This window comes from Hippocampus comes, unplaced genomic scaffold, assembly GCF_001891065.2.
Source record: "Hippocampus comes isolate QL1 unplaced genomic scaffold, H_comes_QL1_v1.1 scaffold82, whole genome shotgun sequence".
Classification (NCBI taxonomy): domain Eukaryota; kingdom Metazoa; phylum Chordata; class Actinopteri; order Syngnathiformes; family Syngnathidae; genus Hippocampus; species Hippocampus comes.
The window spans coordinates 3789249-3814351 of record NW_017805135.1 but is presented as its reverse complement, the minus strand read 5'-3'; the positions used below and the strand labels follow the sequence as shown (position 1 = coordinate 3814351).

The window sequence follows — 25103 nt, the reverse complement described above, 5'->3', positions numbered from 1 at the left end:
GTTAAGACTTCACTTTGGTGGAGATTTGAGCTCTCGTTACCCTATGAGGCCGGCCCCTTTGTAGAGAAACTCTGCCAGGGTCATCATTTGCAATTGTGTGGGAGAAGGCCTAAATCCATTGGATTCAGCAGGGTGTCAGCTCCGAGACCTCCAGAGTCCAGTGTGCTGGATAAAGAAGTCAGTGTGTGTGCGTGTGTGTGACTCACAGGAGATACTTCCCTTGGATCAATTGTGTTTGACTTGGCCACGCCACACGCTGTCTGTCTGCTGCACTCAAACAAATGGGCTGTATTACCACACACATGCAGCGGTAGTAGACAGCGGCTATTTTTCCTGCTCCTCTGCTATGTGGGCGGACTCCTGATTTATCTTCACCATCATCACCGATTCACCATCATCATTGTTTGGAACGTGTCCTAGTTTTTCTTCCCTTCCTCTGTCTCGCCCTCACGCACGCACACAAACGGGAAACGGGCTTTGGCCATAACTGAATATTACGAGGAGGGAAAAATAATTGACCAGTGGTCATTTTGGCATAATAAAACAATAAAAAGAAAGCCACATGCATTAGAAATAGCATCAATTTGGTTTCTGATTCCATTCGGGGGCCTCCTGTTTTACAATGGTGTGCGGTGTGTTAACCCTTTTAGGTATCATGGTTATTACAATGAGCATTTATTCAGAAGCTCTTTTCTTTTACAGGGTGTTTGTAAAGTCTCTGTGCCCCGTGTGTATATATATATATATATATATACGATTCTGAAACTGGTCTATTAAAAACCTCTGCATGTTTTGATGTCAAAAGTTCTCCATCAGTCATAACGGACACAAGTGTGTCCATCCCACAAACTGGCACGTAAGCGCAAAAAAGTCCTCAAAATGAAACCAGCCAAGAGAAGACCTGGTAGCACAGCACATGGGATAACACACACGGATCCACAGATGCGCAACTTTTGACATCAAGACTGTTTTACAATGGTGTGCGGTGTGTTAACCCTTTTAGGTATCATGGTTATTACAATGAGCATTTATTCAGAAGCTCTTTTCTTTTACAGGGTGTTTGTAAAGTCTCTGTGCCCCGTGTGTATATATATATATATACGATTCTGAAACTGGTCTATTAAAAACCTCTGCATGTTTTGATGTCAAAAGTTCTCCATCAGTCATAACGGACACAAGTGTGTCCATCCCACAAACTGGCACGTAAGCGCAAAAAAGTCCTCAAAATGAAACCAGCCAAGAGAAGACCTGGTAGCACAGCACATGGGATAACACACACGGATCCACAGATGCGCAACTTTTGACATCAAGATTCATACACAGAAAAGAAAGCATTGTTTTGCGTGTCCACTGTCATGCTATGCGTTTTACAGTATTGGAATTAGTTACTCAGACAGTGTGGTGGTGTAGTGGTTCGTATGTTTACCTCAATCTCAAGCTGATTGTGATTCTTGGATTTAGCATCTCCTACTTGGGTGAGATGTTTTTACTCGGTACTCATGGTCCTATGATAGTGTGAGTGGAAATGATTGCTTGTCCGTAGAGCCTATGTGCTCTGTGATTGATTGGCCTTTGGTCCTAAATTGGTCTGGAGAGGCCCCAGTCACCTGCAACCTAAGTTTGGGTACCAGAAAAGAGAGAAATTGCTAATTGAATGTTGTTTTTTTATTGCACTTTATTTGAGACTGACAACCAGTGTGATTGGATATCCTGACATCATCTCAACTGTTTTGTCTTTGGTTTCCTTTGGCCAAGTTTTGGGCAGCATTTTTCTCATATTAGTTTGCTTTTTGTTGGGAAGAAGGTGTGACTGTATTTATTGATCCTCCAAAGCTGTTATTTGTCCAGGATGCATTTTGCCTCTTGCTCTAAATCAGCCAGGATGGCTTACAGCTAGCTCACCTCTGAACTGAAAGAGGGCAAGTGCGAAATGGATGGATATCAATCTTATTGTGATGATATCTGACAAAGTTTTGTTTAAAAAAAAATAAAAGGAGGGGGGTTAATTTTTCTTTTATTTCACTTTTTCTTACTTTTTCTTTCACTTTCAGACTGACAACCAATATAACTGTCATTTTACCACTTTTTCTATATTCCACAGGATTTTTTTCACGATACTATCTTAAAAACGAAGGGATGACTTGTAATCTCTACACAAGCATGCAAATGACTGACAACCAGCCTAGTGTATATCCCGCCTCTCACCCAAAGTCAGCCGGGATAGACTCCAACTTGGGTAAGGAGGCCAAGCGCTATCGAAAATGAATGGATGGATGATCCCCCAAATATTGACTCGGACTGCTCCTCATTTAGCCTCCTTTTGTCATCCCTGCTTGTCGGTCTTAATAGGTCGGAGGAGGGTGATTTTGTTTTGGTCCACCTACACTTCTTCTTGCACTTTGACCTGAGATCACCGTTTTGGAGTGAGACAAGAAAGGCTTTCATCGCAGCCACTCCATTTGCTGATTACAGTGGCTGGAGTGCTGAAGATAATGGCACCATCCAGAAAAAGGGCGTAAGGTGACATGTACAATGCGAGCAGCTTCTCACTATTACACACACTACATTATCTTAGCACGTCATTAGGGTTTGGAGAAAGCCCATCGCTCGCTCCCCAGCAGACCCCGGCCAAATGTGCTGCGCTGGGGGTATAGTGGTGGTGGTTGTTTTTAGGATCTGGCTCGTGTGTGTTTCCTCCTCCGCATTTGTCGTCGGCTGCCAGTGGACCTTGTGACTTAACCCGAAGGACCTTTTTGGAGATAACAAGGAATGGTGATAAAAGAGAGGCACAATTACTGGCAGCATGACAGACTGCAAAAGCAGAGAGCAGATCCTGGCACACGCCAGTGGGATAAGAGCATGATGATGGCAGCGGCTGGACATCCCTTGTACCCTTTGTGCAGCCCTGCAACAGTAAAACCGCATGGTATCCGGTTTTGGGCAATCAATTCATAATTACTGTCATTTGAAAACAAACTACAGCAGTACCTTTACTCACGAAATGATTGGTTCTGGGAGAAATTTCTTAACAAGAAAAATTTGTAAGTAGAGAGCATTTTCCATATAAATGCCCTAATTCGTTCCAAGCCACCCCCAAAATTCAGACATAAATGTTTCCTAAACCATAAAAATGCATCAAAATCTGTAACAGATTCATGTTACAATTAGATGATTGCACAATAAAAGAGAGTTCTGCATAATGTAAAAAACAAAGAATAGAGTAAAGAATAAAAAGGATGGTCGTTTAACTGTTGCCCGCTTTAGTCCATGTTGTCTATCAGAAGTGATTTTTGTCTGGCGTTTTGTAAAGAACTGATCCAAGGATGTTTGCTTTTGTCGGCTTTTAACATTCGAAAATGTCCAAGGCAAACATCAGCATAGTGAGCAATCGGCCGACTGGTAAACACTTTTTCTGGGTGATTCATATTTACGTAAAACTATCGGAACGCCTCATGGTCTGAGGGGCGAATGACGAGGATGCTGGATAGACACATATCTATCTATCTACACATTTAGACACATACGCTAGAAGTCCCTCTAAGACAATGGGATGCCAGGATGATGCAAGGTAATAGCCAATGGCAGAGCATCTATAAGTATGTTGCGTTCAGGTAACTCGGAGCTGTGAGTAGCAGGACATACTGTATTTTTACCTTTCGTATCTTGCAATTTCTTTCGTAACAAGAGGCAATATTTTCCTGTTGAGACGTTTCGTAACTTGAAAATTTCGGACGAAGACACGTTCGTAAGTAGAGGTACCACTGTACTTGTCATATTTTTCAGCTGTTAGCTGGAAAACACTTTCTCATTGATTGTCATCACGTTTCACATCACAATCATGTGTTGAGCGCACACATAAGGATTTGTGATGGTAAGTATTGAACTGGTTGAACATTTTAGGTTTTCGGGCCTTTCTGTTTTTCGGAGGGTGCTCACTCTTAACCACACCCTGCACCACAGGATAAACGCTCAGGATAATCTTTCAGAGACATCCGAGCATTGGGCCTTTGCTGACCTTGACCGAGATGCGAGGGAAACTGTCCCGTCCGTCATCTGCACATATGTGGGGTGCTTTACTTCTCCAAAGTTGGACGACTGCCTTTTTATTCACATTGTCTCTTGCCTTCATTGACTGATGCTTGTAGAAATAACTTTAGACAACAGTAAACAAAAAAAAACAACCTTTATATCCAACAATGGAACGACTTATTGATGGAGTTATTTCAGCAGTAGTGGGTAAAGCTCGTTTTAGTTTTCCTCAGCTCCCCGTGGGTTTTTAGTAAATCCCACTGTTTTTTTTTTTCCTCCTCCGGCAGCCTCAGGTTGGGGAGATTTGCCTCAACTTGTGATGAAATCTTCTTAGCGTTGGCTTGATAAAATGGCGCGCCTCACCTAAATATAGCCACTTGCAAGCGCACAGCCCCAATGTCAGTGATGTGCTCACACTGTGTCTGCTGGCACTGCTTCGCAAAGAGACCCCGGCGTTGTGACAGTTCATTGGAACGGGTGATAACAAAAATAGGATTAACCCTTTTAACCTGCATTCTTTTCCTTGCAGGATGTGTTAAATCTCACCGTGTTTGCCAAATGGCGTGTTTTAAAAAGCAACGAGCCGCTCTTTTATGGGCAGTGTTTTTGTTGTTGTTGTTACAGATGTTCTCCTTTTTAAGTGTGACAGCCTTTTGATAGATTTACTCTGCCCACGGCTAGAATATAGTGCATGCAAAAATCCACCAATTTTTATTCCCCCTCCCTCTTTCTGCTCACAAGAGCCTCACATGCCTCATTGTTATTCCTTCCCCCTAATTCATTCTTTCAAACATGGCTGCCGATTTAATGGGGCTGCTGCTCTGTCCGTTTTGTTTAACCTTAATGGCAATTAACCATTAGCCATTGTTAAACTGCTACGTCAGCAATATATCGTGACAATGAAGGTATATCAATTACTTACTTTTATCATTATTATTATTATTATTATTATTATTATTATTATTATTATTATTTTTGTCTGCGAACATTAGATAATTTTTTGGGGGGGAGAAAGAAACAGTTCATGATCCAAAACAAATCACACAATTTGCCAAAAATGGTAGAAGGAAGCAGGTGCTTCGGCCGGAAGGATGAAGGGCTCGAAACATAATTCGGAACCCAATCAAGAGTATATTGTTCAGTAGCTAATTATCGAAACCCAATCGAGCAGGGATCTTCAATTAAAATTCGGCCATTGACTGGCCGGCCCATTAATCGGCCAGGTCCTACGATATACTGCACATACTTTATCTTCGTTTAACAGTAAATGACTGTGAGTAAAAAGTTACCCAGGGTGTAAAGTTACCTCGCTTATCCTCACGGATATGAGTTATTGTACTTTTTTTTCACAGTTTGAGTGACAAACACTTGCTTAGAGGACCTTTCTGCTTTGGTCATAGACAGACACGTAAAATTCATTGGAATAGTGGGCCAAAAACTGATTCTGCTATAAAGCGTACATTAATTAAGTTCTGCTGACAAGTGACCCCTAATGCTAATGTAATTACTCTCATGTCCTGTAGCAAAGGCGAACAAAACATAACATTGTTTGGCTGCCATTAAAGGTGATGTCGAAATAATCTGACTTCCACCCTGGGGCAACATAACTGATGAGATTCTTGTTATGCTTGCGTTAACCCTGTGTTGTCGCCCCCTTAAAGTTAACATTTCCTTTGATCACACTTACACTTTACTAAATTATATCATGTTCATATACTCCCCATGAAATAGCTTTCATGCCTTGCTTCAAATCTATTAAGGCCAAATCTAGACACAACTGTATGAACCAAGATTAAAAGCAAGAGTAGGGGACTATTGACATCACCGTGGTCAGGAGTTAAAGAAGTGAATCCGGTGTCGTGGCTCCTCTCCTACTATTATAAACCTCTAAAGTAGATAAACTTACAGTCGTTGTAATCATTGATCATCAAAAGAGTCAGTTTTGTTACATTGTGGGTCAAATCAACCCATTGTAACGTTTACAAATAAAGAAAATAGTGATGATGTATAATTTATATATTACAAAGGGTGATACATAAAATGAAAAATAAACCTGTTTATAATTTTATGTTTTAGATTTTTTTTAACCCCCTTTCATGAACCGCTGATGGACAAAAACATATCATGTAAAAAATAAGCATAAAATGAACTGAATTTTGCTAAACCAATTCATAGGCTATTTGTATTAAATGGACAATAATAGCAATAATATTGACTGAAAACAGTCAAACCCGGATTGAAAAAGAGGGCTGATTGTTGCAAGCATGCTTTCTTTCAAGATCTACCCACAAAAACTAAAATCCAAGGCTACAAGTAACCATTTTCTACCCCTGAAAGAGGACGTCACTCACTTTGCAGTTTTGTTTGTTGATATCAAACATAACACAGAGTCGAATTTGTTTGGATATCACACGGCGCAACAGGCAAAGCTGTGCTGTCGAGGAAAAATTTGGGCAAACACGCACACATTGCAAGCAAACAAATTAATCATTCATTATGTATGCAAAGCCACATCAGTTTCAGTCACATTCGACGTGCGCAATATTTCAGCGGAGCTTGTGGAAATAGACGAATTGCTGTTCCACCTCGGATGTCAATATTCAGTCAGTGGGTTATCGTGGTTGTACAAACCGGTCGACTTGTCAACTCCACTGCTCCACAATAACATATGAAGCCTGATATTTGGCTTGAGGAGAAAGCAGAGCAGTTTACAGCAAGAGATGAGCGCGCTGAACAAAATGAGTCCGTCATATTAACTGATTTAAAACGTTCTGAATACGCACCTTTGGTCAGTGTGTGAGAACCTGTGATGGGTGGAGGTTGGGGGGGGGGGGGGCCCGGGCTCGATCGGGATTGTTAGTGATTTTCCTCATTAGAATGTGCTGTGTGATCAGCCGATATGTATTTTTCATTATGTATTGTCAAAATTACATTCATTTAGGGTAACGTGTTTATTCGGATGGGAGCCGTGTGGGTGGTTCGTAATGGCTTAAGAGAAACGGCCAAAAAAGAAAACATCTTCCAGTTCATGGAAATTCACCGATCGCGGGGGATCGTGTTACATATATAAAAAAAACAAAAACAAACAAAAAAAACTAGCTGTATTTTTGGGGGCTAAAACAGTCGTTGAAGTTGCAACAACTTTAAAATATAAATAATTGACATTTATGGCAACAATGTCAGTTAACACAACAAAGCCAGCAGGTTGATTGCCCCAGAACAATTTGCTGAGTATTTTCTTAGTTTTATCTTCAAGTTGAGGGGCAATACAAGGGGCAATTAGTTCTGTAAACTCTTATTCATTTGTTGAAAATACGGGATTCGCAAACCTTAAAATACTTCGTTTAATTGCTCAACTTCAAATTTTTATCGACGTTTGTTGCCTTGAAATTTTGAATTCACCAAACTCTAAGTTGAGCTTCAATAAAGTGGACGAGGATTTTGTAAACTTTCATTTTTTTATGTGAAATGCAGGAAAGAAAAAAAAAATCACACAAGCAAAACTCAAATTCAGTTCAATTGCTAAAATTAAAATGTTATTGAAGTTTTTTGCCTTGAAATTTTGAGTTTACCCAACATCTATTTTACAGTGTATATGAAATAACTGACACGTAGACTAACAAATGAAGAGTGAATGCCATAATAAGCCAGTCTCTGGTAATAAACTGTGCTACATGTTCTTATGCTGTAGAATTCCTCTATACTTCAGAGCGGTCCATGCAAGTGTCCCCTGTGTCTCTATTTAAATATAGGCCTACCCCAAGGCTAAAATGAGCATCCATTTCGGGCTCTTTGTGCCCGTTCCTCTCAGGTACGCGTGGTTGGCAGGGCGAGGAAACTGAGAGAGGCTTATCGTGTAGTCCGCGGCACTCTGACGGTGACAACATGTGTCCGCCAGAGAGCTCGGCCTGGCCGGTACCTTGTCTCTCCAGAGGATGGAAAAATGTCAGGGAGCCCTTCATCACTACTCCGACCTCCCTGTACCGTAACAAGTCAAGTAGGAGCGAGTAGTTTGGTTCACACTGCTCAGTTTGTGTCCCAAGTTTCATTGTCCCATGGTGTCTACCCCTTGACTGATCTGTTCTTTTACTCCACTTCAAACATGACAAACTTTTTAGAGTTTGTTTTTTTTTTGGCATCCTGTTTTGATTAACACATATTTCGATCAGCTATTCAAATGACTGGTCAATCAAAGAAGAAAATTATGTTTCTCAATTCTTCTGCTATTTACATTCCTGACAGCTGTATGCAAGATTTTATTAACTTTAAAAAATAACATATTTCATACTCTTCTTTCAGGATCTGGTCCTGTAATTTAAAACAATAAAACAAACCCACTTAGCCCCTCTCATTATCTGACAAAAAAGAAAAGAATATTCGTTTTCTATAATCATACATACTTTATCTTTTTTCACCATTATATTCTGCAGTTTTCTTTAAGTCATAAAATATTGGCTGTCAAATGTATCCAAGAAAAATGTCGAGGAAAATCGATATCAAATTAATCTTTTTTTCATCCAACATAAAAACTCTTTATTTTATTATTACATCGAGTATACAATCATAATTAACTGATGCATTTGTCAAAAAATATTAAAACATTTTCTTTTTTCATATTCCCCTTTCATCTGTATTATATTTGTATCAACAATTTAAGATGCATATTTACTTTTACGATTATGTATTCTCACCATGTCCTGCAATCACAATCAAATATTTTTGTGTACGTTGGCCTATACACATATCACCTGCTGCACAGTGCAGCAAACTGGGTGCAATAAGAACGTCAGAGGAAGCTTGATTTGACAGACAAAAGCTTTCAATTCTCAAATCGATGTTTCACAGCTGCCACCAGGTGGCAGCCTGAACAGAGGGAAGTGAACCTTAACATATCGTCATCCTAAATTACAAACGTATGGTGCAAAATTAGAACTACTTTAACAGTAAATGAATAAATAATAAGGTGGGTGAATGCAAATAATGAATACTACTACGTTCAGAAAGAATAAACAAACCCGTACTTATTAATAACTATTTACAACAACAATAATAAAAAAGACCCTCAAGGCATGCTGTGTATTGCTTCAAACTACAAAAGGCTCGCATACCACTTTGCATTTTGTGCCTCATCAAAACACAAAGAATCACAAAACGGATTCCGTTTTTTTTTTTCGAGAATTGAACGCTGGAGACAGTCCCTAAAAATTAGGTTGGCTTGCTGATGTCACCTGCAGCCAGGTGGTCAGCAAATCGAGACGAGACACCGCAGCGGATAGCTAAAGCAACGAGCTTCGGCTAGCTACAATTGCTCGTAAACAGGTTGCGGTTTCCCTCCTAAATTAAATCAAAGCCTAGATGGTAGCAGATAAGATACACTTCTTAGAAGCATCGTTCTCACAAAAGTATTACAAGGAGTAAATAACAGAGGGAATTATGAAAAAGCCATGCTAAAACTGGAATTAAGCACTTTGGTGATTGAGTACAACTGTGACAGAGGTCTTGCTGGAACCGCGTGAAAGCGGAGTGTGTCCATCTTCGCACAGTAAAATAGCAGGCAATTTAATAAGTGTCTCTGAGAAAATGATACAAAATAAGGCTACACACACATAGGTCTGGAAATTATTGATATGAATGTTACGGTGTCCCGTACATCAGCCGGGATGAGTGGCCTAGAAGATTAAAAGTATATTAATATTGAGGATAAGCAATACCAAAGTAGATAGATATAGTATATTTAATGCACATAAAATGAAATCTGATTTGTTTTCACAATACAGTCACGAGTTTAGATTTTGAGGAATAAATGTTCTCAAAATGACATTACAGTAGAGCTCATCTAATTGTTTTTGTTTTATTCTTTTTGTTTCTTTCAGAAGGGGAGTACACTACACCTTTTGCAGGGATTTAATTCCTTTCAAATGTACCACTTTTGTATTTATAAAACTATCGTCTATATCAAGAGTCACGGTGCATAATAAAACACAGTAGAAGGATCTCGGCTAAGTTTAGGTGGCCTGACCTCCATTAAGAGGCAAAGACACAAGTGGGAAAAAAAAGAGTCAGAAGCATTTACTCTTCTCATGCAATGCTACATGCACGCAAGCACCCCCCCCCCCCCACACACTTGTTTATGTGCACCCAAGTGATATACCATGATGGAAGGGCACCTTCCTGCATTCTGTCATTGGAGGGGACACAAAGTCTTTTGAAGCATTGTTAAGGTCCTTTCGAGAGGAAACCCTCATTATTACCCACATGTACTCAAATAAGAATGTACGGCATACCCATCACAATCACAGTATTGAGTAAAGAATAAATACATTTAAAAACTCATTCAACTAGTTATGTGAAATGACTTAATTTTACACAGACCAGTGAAGATGTCAGGGCTCTGTTTTCGTAAACAGCGCACATGCGCTCTGGCGTAAAAACTAACGCATCTTGAATTTTGGTGTCGGTGCAAGCCCCAATTAGTGTAGCTGGGAGGATGGTCGACCACGCTGTGCCATGTTGGGCATCTTGGCGGATTGTGTTATTTTACATGTCCCCAGTACACTTGATGATTTGGTGAATGAAAGTAGACAACATTTCACCCCTGATGGAAGCTGGTCTAAGTTGTGGCGCAGGTGGTGTAACAAGATTTTGGTGAATATTGGCACTTGTGTGCTGGATATCATCGTATTTCATTCATAAATATAACAACGGCTTGCATCGAACACTTCTGAATCATTGCAGGAATCTAATTATTGAATGCATTATTATTTTCATCATCTTTAATATGTATTAAAATGGAGATAGTACATTTATGCTTTCATTTTTGTGTTTTATTCACGGCTGTAATTGTCAAGCAATATAGTGTTTGTTTGCTAATGTAATGTACGCAATTATGATACATTGATGCACCATTGCTAACTTGATTGAGTCATCACATTTCAAGGCAAAAGCAAGGAGCCAATCATCAGAGCCATTGTTGTGGACCATGCACACTTGTATAAGCTGTGTAAGTCTAATAAATATTCATGCCTTACAGTATATGCACTACAAGTACAAATGTCATTACCTGTGTAAGCATTTCCTCTTTTGAAGATTTTCTTGTTCTCCGAGGGCTTCACATCCCAGCACGAGCTAACTCAGCGGTGGTGAGCTCTGTCTAAATATAACGCCACTTGAAAACAAGCTGAAACACCAGATGCCCTTTTACTTTGAAGAATTCCAATTACTGTCACTGCTTTGTCTCTTGTGTGTGTTGTGTATGTGACACTGAGATGTTTCTGTACACAAGGACTTGGATTCTCTGCTAAAATGTAAACCTTGTGCAGTGTAACTCAGCTTAAGCAGACTGTGCAGCTTTGTAAGGATCTATGTCGTTACTTAGAGGAAGTCAACATTCACACGTTGAGCATGTGATTGGACCAATAGCAAGTTGACAGTACTTTCCTGAGAGTTTTCTTGTTTTGGTTGTCATTGCCGTAGAAGTTAAGGCAACTCTTGCATGGTGCTGATATTCACACTTAATTGAATACACGTTTTAACTATTTAGCAGAAGTCAAACCTGCAGTATTTTACAAATTATTCCTGACAAATGAATGAATGACCCATCAATAGTTGACGTGTAGTACTAATAAGGATATGTGAGTCACATGAGACGAAGTGTGCTTGGACCCTTTAAAGGAGCTATATTAAAACAAGTTATCAATTCGTTATCACTGGCTTTAGAAGTGTACTGATTGGCATAAAACGCGACCTGTGAAACACAGGTGACAGAATCATTGGGTTTTTATCCATTCATCCATCCATCCATCCATTTTCTGATCGGCTTATCATGACGAGGGTCGCAGGGCATGCTGGAGCCTATTCCAGCTGTTTTCCAGCAGTAGACGGGGTACACCCGGAACTGGTTGCCAGACAATCACAGGACACACAGAGATGAACAACCATCCATGCTCACAGTCACAACTAGGGACAATTTAGAGTGTACTGGTTGGTACATGATTGTAATGGTTTGCGCCGTTGTGAGCGTGAACACAGCTGACTTGGTTCCTGGCCAACGGAAGAAGTCCTCTTATCCCCTTTAAATTCAGCGCAGGAGAAGCGCACAGCCTCCATGGCAGGATTCCATGCAGGAAATCTACACACGCAAAGCACTTTTTTAAGGAACTGCAAGAACATCTCCCCTTGCGGATGATGTAAAGTTGGCCAGCGCAATCACATATCATTGCTGTGAAGTAGTTACTTGGAGACGACATTCCAACTGATCGCTTGTGTCCATGGTTTCAAACACACTGAACAAGGCTCACACAGCACAAAAATCAAGATACGCCAATTTTACCTTGCACGAACGTGCTCTGTCGACAGAAACAGAGCCCAATCACAATGACAAGTTAGTGAGCTCATCAAATAATTAGTGGCACTAATTATTGACTTTTTGAGTCACCCATGACATTTAAGTGACCTAATCAACCAATCCCTAATACTGCATTTAATTTCTGACATGTGGATTGACCAACGATCGGCGAAAAATAGTTTTGCCCAAACATCGTCAATGAACAGTCTGTGATCGTAGATGTTGATGACACCTTCTGTGTTACTGTATTTATTTTAATCCTCTTTGTGAACGGTGGCCTTATGTCCTTAGTTTACTGTGGTTCCCTATGACATTTATCTCAACGCCGCATGATTGAACCGCGGAATCAATAGTCATCAGTGGGAAGTGAAAGAGCTGTAATTAATTGCTATAGTCTTGCTAGCTTGCAGAAAAATGGAGTGCCCCTTCCCCTTGTTATGTACCTACAGGATATGTACAGAGGCTTCCCGTTTCGAAATTGCTTTGGTGCAGCGACAGACCTTTATGGCCCAGTTAAAGGTGGGTAAATCATATAAAGTCGTTGGTTCGGTGGACAATGCAAGAACCGCACCCTGTTTCCTCATTCCTGCAGGATAAATCTTCCTTAACACAAAAGAGCCAATCTGGATTCAATTACTGAGCGTCCAGTAGAGCGCAATTTATATCCAAACCTTGCTCGCAAGATGGACGAGTTCACAGGGTTGCTTTATAATTAGCAGTTAACCCTTCCTGACCTTCCAATCTAGATTTACTGTCCAAACAGCAAATAGCTTTCATGTTCAGTGGTTGTCATGGGGGCAAAGCGGCACATGTGTGGAATATGCATCAGTGTTTACATGCGAACAAAGAGCGAAAATTAATCCATACTTATCCACTGCTGGATTAAATGTCATGTGGAGAGCCTAATACAAGCAACAATTGGGATGTAAATGGGATGTTTCAAGCTTCTTTAATCCCTGCTGGTGTCAAGTATGCTGCCCAAGCATGCAGTATTGTTACCATGCAGATTGGGTGGAGTAAAAAGGTAAATAGTACCATTTTTGGTGCACCCTAATTATAAAAAGGTTGTGTATTCAGGAATTATGTGTTTGCGTTAGAACAGTCTTTTTTTGGCATACCCTCAAACTGTTGAAAAACGTATTCATATTCCACTGTAACTGGTATGGCAAAGAAAAAATCCCCGACTGTATTTGGTTACCTTGTGAGCACTGTTTTCATGCACAGGTCCACATGCGCTTGGTGTAAAAACTGGCACATCTTCATATTTGTGCCGGGGCAAATCAAGTTTCCCTTGTTTGGGAATTTGGCAGATCGCGCTGCACCTTGCTTAACATTTAGGTGGACCGAGGGTGCTTTTTATTGCATGATGTTGGCCTACCTGACAGTTTGGTGACAGAAAGTCGACTTTAATGTTAGGAATCAGGTGTTTATCTGTCCTGTATTTTATTATTCTTCATATGTGCGTGAGAGAGACACCATGGGTGTGATGAGTGTACTGTTTGCTGAACTCTTTTCAGTTCTTACTCTCAGCTGGGTCTTGAATTGCAACTGTGCAGTGCTTTGAGAAATATTTTCACACCAGCTCTATGTAAGAGTGGGAAAACACTACTTGACACTTATAAGTAACATGTTAGATTATTACTAACCTCAAAACTTGAAGTGATGTGTTACCAGCATTTCTGATGTGATGATATTTTATTAAGAAGTGCATACAACTGATCTTGGATTGATTTCCACTCAATCCTCCATGAAGAATCACCCTGACAGTGAATGACAAGTGGCGGCCAATTCAGTGCGTAGCCTGCCTTTTGCTCGGAATCACCTGGAATACGTTCGAGATTTCCTGCTGCTTTGTAAGGGAAATGAATGGATGGATGTTAGGGCAGGGCAGGGATTCAAATATCTGCTTTTTGTGCAGCTGGTTTTGGATCAGTTTCCCAGTGCTCCATTCTGAACGTTACTTTCCATTTGTCTCCCCAACCAGGTTTTACTGGGATTTGACCATGCTGCTGTTAATGGTGGGAAACCTCATCATCATCCCCGTAGGCATCACTTTCTTCAAGGACGAGCACACGCCCCCCTGGATTGTCTTCAACGTAGTATCGGACACCTTCTTCCTCTTGGACCTTGTGCTGAACTTCCGGACGGGCATCGTCAAGGAGGACAACACGGAGATCATCCTGGACCCGCAGCAGATCAAAATCAAGTACCTTCGCAGCTGGTTCGTGGTGGACTTCATCTCCTCCATCCCGGTGGACTACATCTTCCTCATCGTAGAGACGCGCATTGACTCCGACTTCTACAAGACTGCCCGCGCCTTGCGGATCGTCCGCTTCACCAAAATCCTCAGCTTGCTTCGCCTCCTGCGCCTCTCCAGACTCATTCGCTATATCCATCAATGGGAAGAGGTAGGAAAAGCCCCCCGAGAATTGCTACATCTTGTGATTCAGGGGTGGAGGGTGTCAGTTTTGATTTGCGTATCCAGAGATACAGTTCATGTTCCTGCCATGTACACCGTGCGCCTCTCCTGTGGTGAATTTAAAGGGAATGAGAGGAGCTGCTTCCATTGGCCAGGAAGCAAGTAAGCTGTGTTCCCTCCCACAGCAGCGCACACGACCGTTAATAACTACCGTGCGTCTTCGAAAAAGAAAGAAAACGCCACCCATGCACACGGTTCAACCATGCTTTGCACTAGACCCATCAGGTCTAAAACACATCCGTCCAGTCACATCCATATTATACAAATATAAGATTTTCAACTTTCATATACAAAAGAATCTGTAAGTATATACACACGTGAACTTAAACATCTGTTAGTCCTTCCACAAATGCATCTGTCTGCCATTCTGACGCAAACGGACCAATTCCATCAACAGCTTAACAACAATAATGACAGGTCCATCAATTGTCTCGCTTGCGCAATCAAAACACTCAATTAGACACCTTCACCCACGTGCATGACAATAGGCAGGTCCTGAATAGCATCTGATTTCCAATCAAAGTACATTTTCACCGGACCTGCCCATCGCACGTCCTCTTAGAGGTTCCCTGTTATTACACATAACATCCAGCCTGCACTCTGCGTGGAGAACATTGTGTGGTGACATCCATTTCTGGGATGCCATTTCAAAGAGAGGAAAAGTTCAACTGAATCACTCGCAGTATAATCCCCCTTCTTCGCCCATGCATGCCCTCCACCGCTTCCGGCTGCCCCGAACGTAGGATATTCGGTCCGACCTTCGCTTGACAGGGGTCGGCACTCGGGCGAAAAAAGCAGTTGCGTGTTAAGCTTGGGTACTGAGGCAATAGCATGATTAAGGAGGAGGGAACGTGAAGGAAACAAGCTGAGTAGAAAATTAAATAAACATTGATACCTCATGGGCAGCACAATAGACTGGTGGTTAGCATCCTTGCCTCGCTATCGAAAGGTTTTGGGTTGGAATCTCCGCGATGTGTGACTTGCATTTTCTCCCTGGCAGCCGGAGAGCTCCCCCACATATACAAAGATTTAAACCCAACCCAAAAAAACTGCATATTTGTCCACAAAATATCACAACAGCGCCTTACATCAAAGTTTAGTTGACTTCCTTTCATCAAACTGTCAGATGCGCCGGGGGCAAACCCCATCGGTAAAATGAAGGAGTGCCAATTTCTACGCCAAGCGCCACGTCGACAAAAATGGAGCCCAGAATGTCAACACATTTGGCCAGTTTCACAAACAGATCGTGGAAACATCTGTCTGTCCATTCTGATGCAGACGATATGTAAACATGTATTGATTCACATTTCTAGATAGTGTCAACATGTATCCCTCGATTCACAGAGACAAACAATGTTAAAATCTATCAATACTGTACCTATGTCCATTCCTGTATTGACTGTATCATCATAAAACTCAGAGGACGCAATCCTTCCGAAACACCATGTGGATACACTCGCGGGCAAGAAAGAGACAGCACAACTTTGTACTTCCAGCTGCCATTTGCATGTTTCATGAGGGTGTGGGTGGCGTGCGAGTGCGGCGGGGCTCGCTGATGAACGCCAGTTAGGCAGACACTGTAAAAGGCCAGCTTTGCCTCAGTGCCAGCCTACTTCAGATGCGAGCTCACACAAATGTCACGTGTCGCACAGCAGAATAACTTGTCACCACCTGACTGACTCTTTGACTTTTCCTATCGACGTTTCCTACCACATTTGAATATTTTGGGAAGGACGAAAAAAAATGCCTCACGAGACACTCCTGCATGACTCTTTGACTGTCAGATTGTGGAGGTAAAAAGTCATAGAAGGGAGGTTATGTTCGTGTTTCCCATCAGACTATGAGACTTTCTGATTTCAAATTTCTCGGCCTCTCACTTTATTTTCGACCCTTAAAGGCCATTGTACTTTATGGGCTCCATAGATTCCGTCATCAATTTAAATGTTTCACTTATGCACCTTCATGAAATATATGCACTCTGGGTGGAGCAACTGGATGTGATCAGATTTTTATTTGTTTTTTTCTCATGACAGTCTGAACGGCTCAGTTCCACATTTTTCAAATCTGACCTGGGTTACTTTCATTTGTGGTCCTAGATCGGATGCGTATCCAATTTTTTGCAATGCGATCGCAGTCTGAACAACCGGGTCACATATATCTGACTTTGACGCCATTCAAAGTCCAAAATGCTCTCCGTGCAGGCGGGGGAAGAGTGCGGGGACCTGGGAGATTGAATCTGCAACGTTAATTTGAGTAATGCTATTTCACATGAAGACATTTCTGTTTGTCCATTTACTACTTTTAAGTCTTCTGATTTTCAAATATTAAATTGTCTGCATAGTTATGTGTTCCCTCCACACGTAGAAACAGTGTATCAAGGCGCATGTTGTTAAAAAAAAAAAAAAAAGGTCATTTTGACGGTGCTGAGTAAGTATCTGTCGTGATTCATCACACTGCAATATTTAGCTCTTGTAAAAACACTGAATACCATCTAGCATCCCTCACTGAAATGACATCAACTTCTTTGGGATGGCAGAAGTGGCACACACAAAAAAACATTCATCCCCCCCCCCCCCACACACACACATAGAATGAAACATGAGATTTCAACATAGCGTTGTGGTAGATTCACCCAGTTTTTGTTTTTGTTTGAGTTTAATTTTCTCTCTAGTAAGGAGTCACGCAAAGGACACTTCTTGCGGGAAGTGTTTGACTTGAGTAGAGCAGAGCCGAACACTGCACACTGCATCGCTTAATTCTGCAGGGAGTACATCTTAACATGAATTTCTTCTCTCTCTTATGTTCTTTGGTTTTCTCCTTATTTTTTTATGGGGGGGGGGGGATTCAAGACAAACCAAACAGATGTTACGCTATGGAATACATACCCAAAAATGGTGTCATTTGTATCACTAGTACGGACAAAAAACACAGTGACTGATACAAGCACCTTGTTTTATATTTTTTTTGGGGGAGTCAAGACGACTAAACCAGAGATTCACAACACTGCGTAAATGAGCATGCACAATACAGGACACTCATGCTCTGTCTACTGAGAGTTGCAAGGCTGCCTTTGCTCAGCTTAAGTGCAGCAAAATAGGGTTGATTATGAATCATGTGACGATTGTGAACATCTGAAGAGAACTATCAGCGCACCTCACTAGACCTCATTTCAGCCTGCATCAAAGGATTAACTCTGCCAGTGTGTCAGGCATGTTCATTTGGATTTGGGGGATTTTTTAAAATAATCTGTCTGTCCATTGACACCCACAATGAAAACATCTTTTGGAGTTTTTTTTCACATACTTTCCAAGCATTCATATCCATCTACTCATACAACTTGAACTCAACTCAACTTGATGTTGCACTTTAAAAACAACCATCGCCACTCTACATGGAGTAAAAATCTGACATGAAAAGACAGTTAAAACAATACATGAACATAATATTGAGGGAGGGGTGGCTGACTCCAAAATGAAGTCAATTACAGGAATGCAGCCGAATGTAACTAAGGTGTGGATTACTCTTTCTAAGTGCTGTTGAGAAAGGAGAGGCTTTACCTAAATCCTCTGCCTTAGATTAAAAAAAAAGAAAAAAAAGATTTAACAACAGCACCAAATTGCCGATCCAATTTAAAATCACTGTCCAATTTAAAACCCAACTTCGTGACTGCTGGCTTTAGATAAGGCCCAGGGGGCCTGAGTCAACAGGTTGGGATGTAAAACGGCCACTGGCACCACACGTCGTAACTATGTGTTTTCTTTTCACTGAAATTCAAGAAGTTCAGTGCCATCCAGGTCTTGATTTCTTCCTGGCAGAACAAAATTGTCATCAACGAGAAATCATTGTTTTGCTCAATGGGACATAGATCTGACTGTCTTCTGCAAAGCAGTGAAAGGAAACAACATGCTTTCTGAAGATGGTACCCCGAGGCAGCAAATACAATGAAAACAGCAGGGGCTCCAAAATTGAACCCTGTGGAACCAATCACAAGTACGCCAAATTTAAACATGAATTTTTCCAAATTGGGTGTTTTACCTCACTGTGGGTGTGCACACAGCCATCTTGTTTCACCACCAATTAAAGGGGCTCCTCGCATTCCCTTTCAAATCGGCGCATGAGAGGCGCAGTCCTTGACATCACGGAGAAGAAAGTGATTTGCTGGAGTCCATGCAGGAGGTCCAAGTATTTTTACAAAGAAATACTAGCAGACTTTCATGAGCGGAGGATGTAAAATTGGCCAGGGCGATCTCAGATCTGCCAAGTGGGCATTGATCATTTGTGGTCATGTGTGCAACAAAGATGATGATAATAATAATAATGTATTCAATGAACTGGTATCTGTCATGATTCAGGTTTGATGGATGCCATTGTCATATTTCTAAATGAAATACATCAATATCCACCGCACATGCACACTGTATGTTCTTCAACAGAGCATGAAAAAGCAGGCGAGTTTCTTTTCAGGCCTCCGCTGCTCCACTCGTGGGATATAACCGCATGTCCTTAAGAGGGGTGCACTGTGTTAGGAGCCCAAAGCACAGACATGTTGGCACATCATCACAAAAGAGTTGAAGTGTCCTCGCGCATGCTACTTGACCCCCAAAATGCTTCAGTCGGCCATGCCAGGAGATAAAGAGAGGCGGCTTCACGGGCCAAAGCAGAGCTCGACGTTTTTGGCGACAGTTTATCTTCACACAGTGGAGCGGGTTTGTGTTTTAAGGGACACAATCTTTATTCAGTTTCAAATCTGATTATAATTGTTAAACAGTGAATAATATGGACGTTTTCCCCATATTTGAGAGTCAAATTCCAGTCTATTTTAGGATTATCATGATAGGAGATTTGGTGGAATTGCTTCACAGTGATTTGCCATTTGACCAGATTGCTGCTTAATAACCATTTCAAATGTGATAGTTTTTCGATCAGTAGCATTCACTGTAGCATTTGGCCACAAACATTAATTTTCAAGACAAAATATCACTGCGTGCAGTCACACTGTGGCAAATGATGTTTTGACCACATTCAGGTCTGTAAGAGCTCAGTGCGAGTTTCACACAAACTTTTTTAAATTACACCAAAAAAAAAAAATGTCTATGCTGTTTTTCCACACTTGGTGTTCAGTAGTAAATATTAGGACGTGCACAATGCTATTTTACCACGGTGCAAAAATAAATCACAATGCAGAAACGCATTTTGGCATGTGTTGCTAAAATGCGATGCTCTCTTCTAACCAACATCATCTTATGATCCCCTTTTTGTTTCAGTAGAGCTGTCATAAATTTTCTCCCGTTGCATCAATTTTAGCCAGACTTAAGGTTTTCTCTTTTACAGCCGTTGTCATAAGGCTTGTTTACTGATATGACTTCTGATGATATTGCATGGATTTAGACTTTTCCGGGGGGATTTAGCATAAGACTGACATTTTTCTAACCTCCACTTTCACTCTTTTCCTCCTCGCTCCCATGTGACTGTGGGCATGAATTTGAACTGGGTGTCCCCAATTAACTGAAAGATGTTCTGAAAAGGGAATCCAAATCACAACTGTAACACGCATACACACATGTAGCATCTTTCCCTTTTGTCAGCTTCCTCTTGTCACTTGTCTCCCGGGTAAAAATAAGACTGTGACCGGATATTCTCCTCATCGGAGTTGTCTCCTGTTGATGAACCAGTGACTTGGATGCGATTAGTCATGCTGTTAAAATCAGATTCCGGGCAGCATGCTAATGACTGAGCTCCGAGGGCGACCTCACGCCACGGCTGATGCCTTCTTCCACACAAACGTTTGACTGGCGAAGCTCGTAAATGTTTTCGGGAAATGTTGTTGAGAGAAGCGTGCAAAAGCGGGGCAGCTTTTACTGCGAGGAGTCTCGTCGGTATAGTCTTTGAAACACAAAGGACATTAATGGTGTGACTTAACGTGCCCGGCTGTATTAAAAAATAAACAACAGAAAAATGTTGATGTTCTAATGATGTTCAAAAGAGACGGCGGCACATACTTATTGAAAGGAGGCATCTATTTGAGGGGAGTCCTCTATTTGTACAATTTTTGTGTTGGCTACTTTTGGGCCCGAAAACGATGAGAAAAATGATGAAAAGATTGAGCTCAGCAGTACTCTAAGTGAAGCACGGTATCTATTTGATGAGAGGTGTGGCGCATCGGGCGATTAATTTAGGTGCAGCCTCTATTTGAAGGGAGGCGTTTATGTTCTACTGATTGGTACATGGCAGGTACTCGAGGAGAAAAACTTATTTGATGAAGTGGGTGACACACCCAGTGAGTCATTGAGGTATGGTGTCTATTTGGAAAGAGATTTGTTTGCACATGTGGTGACTAAATGTGTACGGTGTTTACTTTAGATCTGCTTATTTATTCAAACAAACAATGCACCTTGTAGCAAATTGAGGCACAGCGTCTTTTTGAGGAGGAGCAATAATGACTTTACCGGTGACTAATCTTTTGATTAGAGGGCATTTTTTTCTTCAGCTGGCAACAAAGGCATCAATTTGAAAAGAGACTTTTCTAAAATTCAAGTGAACGATGAATCTGACATCAAATTGAGGTACAGTGTCCATTTGATGAGAGGCATTCATTTCTTCCACCACCTACTAATTTGGACATAGTGCCTATTTGAGGAGAGGCATTTATTTCTACTACTGGTGATTTACTGAGGCATGGTGTCCGTTTAAGGAGAGTTCTTTATTTGCTGAAGCAAAAACTAATTGAGGCATGATTTCTTTTTGTGGTGCAATTGGCCACTAATTGAGACACGGTGTCTATTTGAGAAAAGATATTTATTTATTCAAGTGGAAGACATACTATGCAACAAATTGAGGAATGACATCTTTTTGAGAAGTGGCACTTATTTCTTCAAATGGCGATTAATTGATGCATGCTGTCGATTTGAGCTGAGGTAATTTGAGGAAAAATGGTTGATTTTTTTTTTCCACGCTTGGGTGCCTTGACAGACATGGCCCTCCACCATCACACCGCCCATCCCCCCCGCCCCCATCCCCAGTCCCCAGGTTCCTGAATTTGCAGTGACCCCCTCTCACTCATTAAACCCACGCAAAGATATTTGAAGAAGGTAAATCAACTCATCAGCTGGCACTCACTGACCCGTCTCCTCGGTCAAGGAGTGCTCTTTGAGAGATAAGAAAGGCCGCAAGAAAAGATTTAATGAGCCATTATGGGGCGCACAATGAACCTCGGCGGCAACGCTGACAGGTCCCCAACACTGTGAATGGGCCCCGGTATATGAATAGCCACCCAAGTGGATTGAATTTTTTTTAAAGACCATTGCAGGTAAATGTGTGATCCAGCTCAAACTGAAATGTGCATCTCACTCGGAAGAGTGTTTTGTTTTTCTTTTTTCGTGTGGTGATCGAAGCCCTGCAGGCCTGTTTAGACAGATGATGGAAGGGTGTTCCCTGTGGTCCACTCCCAGGCCCACTTCTCATTCACCACATGCATTTCATCCAGCATGAAGCATGCCCATGACATCTTGGTGAAGGCATTTTTTTGTTCTTTCGCAGAATAGAAACCCCGGCCTTCCCGAAGGTCGGCCGTCACATTAGCTAATTAAAAATTAACTTTGAGGCACACACGGATTGATTTAATTGATAAAGCTCATTACTCGTCACACTGTATTCATCTATTATATGTTGCCCTGATCTGCTGGCATCCATGCTCAAAATTTGAACTATCATCAGCACACTCATTATAATAGATGAAAATGTGTTGTATTCAGAAATATATATGTTTTTGTTGAAAGAGAAATTATCTTTCATTCGGTTTCGGCTCCGCTTATGTCCTTGATGGGCACCGATCATTAATGAACATATTCATTTTCAACATTAAAATGACACTGTGGCAAAAAGCACTTACTTTGATGTCTGCAGAACCTTCTTTTATTCAAACCACAACTGCCGTACAGTCGTATCCTTATTCCTCACCTTGACCTGTTTCCGAACAATCCACTCACAAGGCTGTCATCATTCTTGGTGAGCAGCGAAAATTATATTCTTCTATCTATCTATCTATCTATCTATCTATCTATCTATCTATCTATCTATCTATCTATCTATATCTATAGATAGATATAGATATATATATCTCTATATATATATATATATGTAGAAATTGGTTACATTCAACATTACATATTACAGTATAGTGGAATCTATATGATTTGACAAAATTTCATAATTTCACGAGGTATTTTATCCTCCTTTGATTTTGGATGATTTATTTCCTTTTTTTCCCCAGCAAAAAAAAAAAGTGTGTGTTATACCGATGAAATTACAGTTGTCTTGTGAAATTATTTTGGTTTTTCATTCAGGAATCTCACCCTATTCTTTCTTGTGAACATCTGAACATTTTCCTTCAACATCTAATCGTGACACTTGCTTGTTTCGAATTAATTTGTTCACTTGTGGAACGTTGCAAGCAGGTGTTTGGGGGCAATTCCCCTACTTTGCAATTCTTTTGTTTCCCTTGGCTGAGCTTTTTTGGAATGTGTTGCCGGCATAAAATTCTTAATGAGAGAACACCCCCCCGCCCCCAGCACCTCCAGAAAGAAATAATGCTCATCAGTTTGGACATGAAATATCTTCTCTTTGTATGCATGTGAATACAGTATCTCTTGAAAAGGCTTTACAAATCAATGCATTCTGGGGTTTGTATATTACAGTAAAGTTTTTTTTTGTTTTAAATTGAAGATTTCATTCAAAATGAATTTCCACCTTTATCGTGAAAGGCTTCCCCACGAGTCAAGACACAAGCTGATACTGTACCATTGCAAAGTCCATACGGGAAGCAATATGAGAGCCATTGTTTTGTTATTGTCATCGCCATTAGTGCTCGGAAGGCACCTCAACACCACACAAGCCCGACAGTGTGTGGCGGGCTTTCACCATGGCGCATCCATTCTCTCACCTGAATCACACTCGCTTCACTCCATCTGTTTTGCGAGGACTTGACAGCTGCCCTGTATCCTCTCGCCACCCCCCCAAGGCTTTTCGACGAAACACCTCGCAAGGACCTCAGATCTCTGTCATGTGTATTGAATTTTGTTTAGCACCTTTAGTCATCTCCAGAATGCACTCAGGCCTCTTTTGGGTCAGGGTTGGATGGAAATGGAGGTAATCCACGGACCACGGCGTAATGCCGGCCTGGCTGGGTCAGCTGGTGCTCCTTGCGGCGGCGATGTTGCCGGCGTCAACTATTTCGAGTCGCTAAATTCAGTTTAAATTCATCTCTCCTTTTATTATTTATAATTTTATCTGTGGTTTTATTGTTCTTGTTTTGATTGTAAAGTGTCCTTGAGTGTTTTGAAAGGCGCTTATAAATGTAATGTATTATTATTATTATTATTATTATTATTAATTATTGAGTAAAACAGTGGTCCTTGTATTTATTTATTTATTTTTTTTTTTGCATTTCTGGAATATGACTTACCAAAGAACTGTTGTGTCACTTATCCTAAGCAAGTCACTGTTTCGTCACTTGCGAACTGAAATTTGAAGTTGAAATGCAGAACTTGAAATGATAAGAATTGAGTTCACGTAGATCCCCAAGACGTATATACATGCCTTCCACACACAATATTGTGGTGCACCCACAAGGCTAATACGGTGTTGTGTTTTGCTGAAGATAGATCGGCAACTTTGCTCTGTTCCAAATAACCGTGCTGATACAAATGGAACAGAGTAACAACATGAAACAAGTCATACCATTCATTCCTTTTTTTAATTTCTAATGCCCCCAAAAAGTATTTGTAACTTCACCCTGCAGCAGTACAGCAGTACCAATAGCAATTAATATTGCTGGCCTCGTCCTCATCGATCCAAAATCCTCACTTTTTTGGAAACCCCCACAAAAATGCATGGTTGGTCAACCATTGCCATTGCATCATCAAAGAGAGCAAAAATCTTAATTTTCACCTCCAAACGTGGACATGTATCAAGTAGAAAGACACTTAGTTGATTACATTTGCGCGAAAAATGTACGAGTAATCAATTTGAGATTGACTAATAACAAAGTCCACAGAAGTAACATGGTTAAAATTCAAAATGCAACAAACCACATCAAGTCAAATCTCAACTTAAAGACCTCAATAAAGGCTTTCAGAATCAGTATAACTGTCACATGATGATGTTCAGACCAAAAAAACCTAAAATTTGCGCAAAATCTTATATTCACCCTATTGGTTCATGTTTATGGACCATGGACCCCCCCTCCCCCCCCCA

At 41.0% G+C, this 25103-nt stretch overlaps 1 protein-coding gene across 1 annotated transcript in view; it reads left to right on the top strand.

Annotated features, from left to right (window-relative positions):
* The window catches only part of hcn4 (hyperpolarization activated cyclic nucleotide-gated potassium channel 4), an 80325-nt gene that overhangs the window by 11761 nt on the left and 43461 nt on the right, over positions 1 to 25103 (top strand). The window contains exon 2 of the mRNA XM_019866681.1: positions 14358 to 14781. Within this exon, the coding sequence (XP_019722240.1) occupies positions 14358 to 14781 (424 nt within the window). The remainder of the gene's footprint in view (positions 1 to 14357; positions 14782 to 25103) is intronic.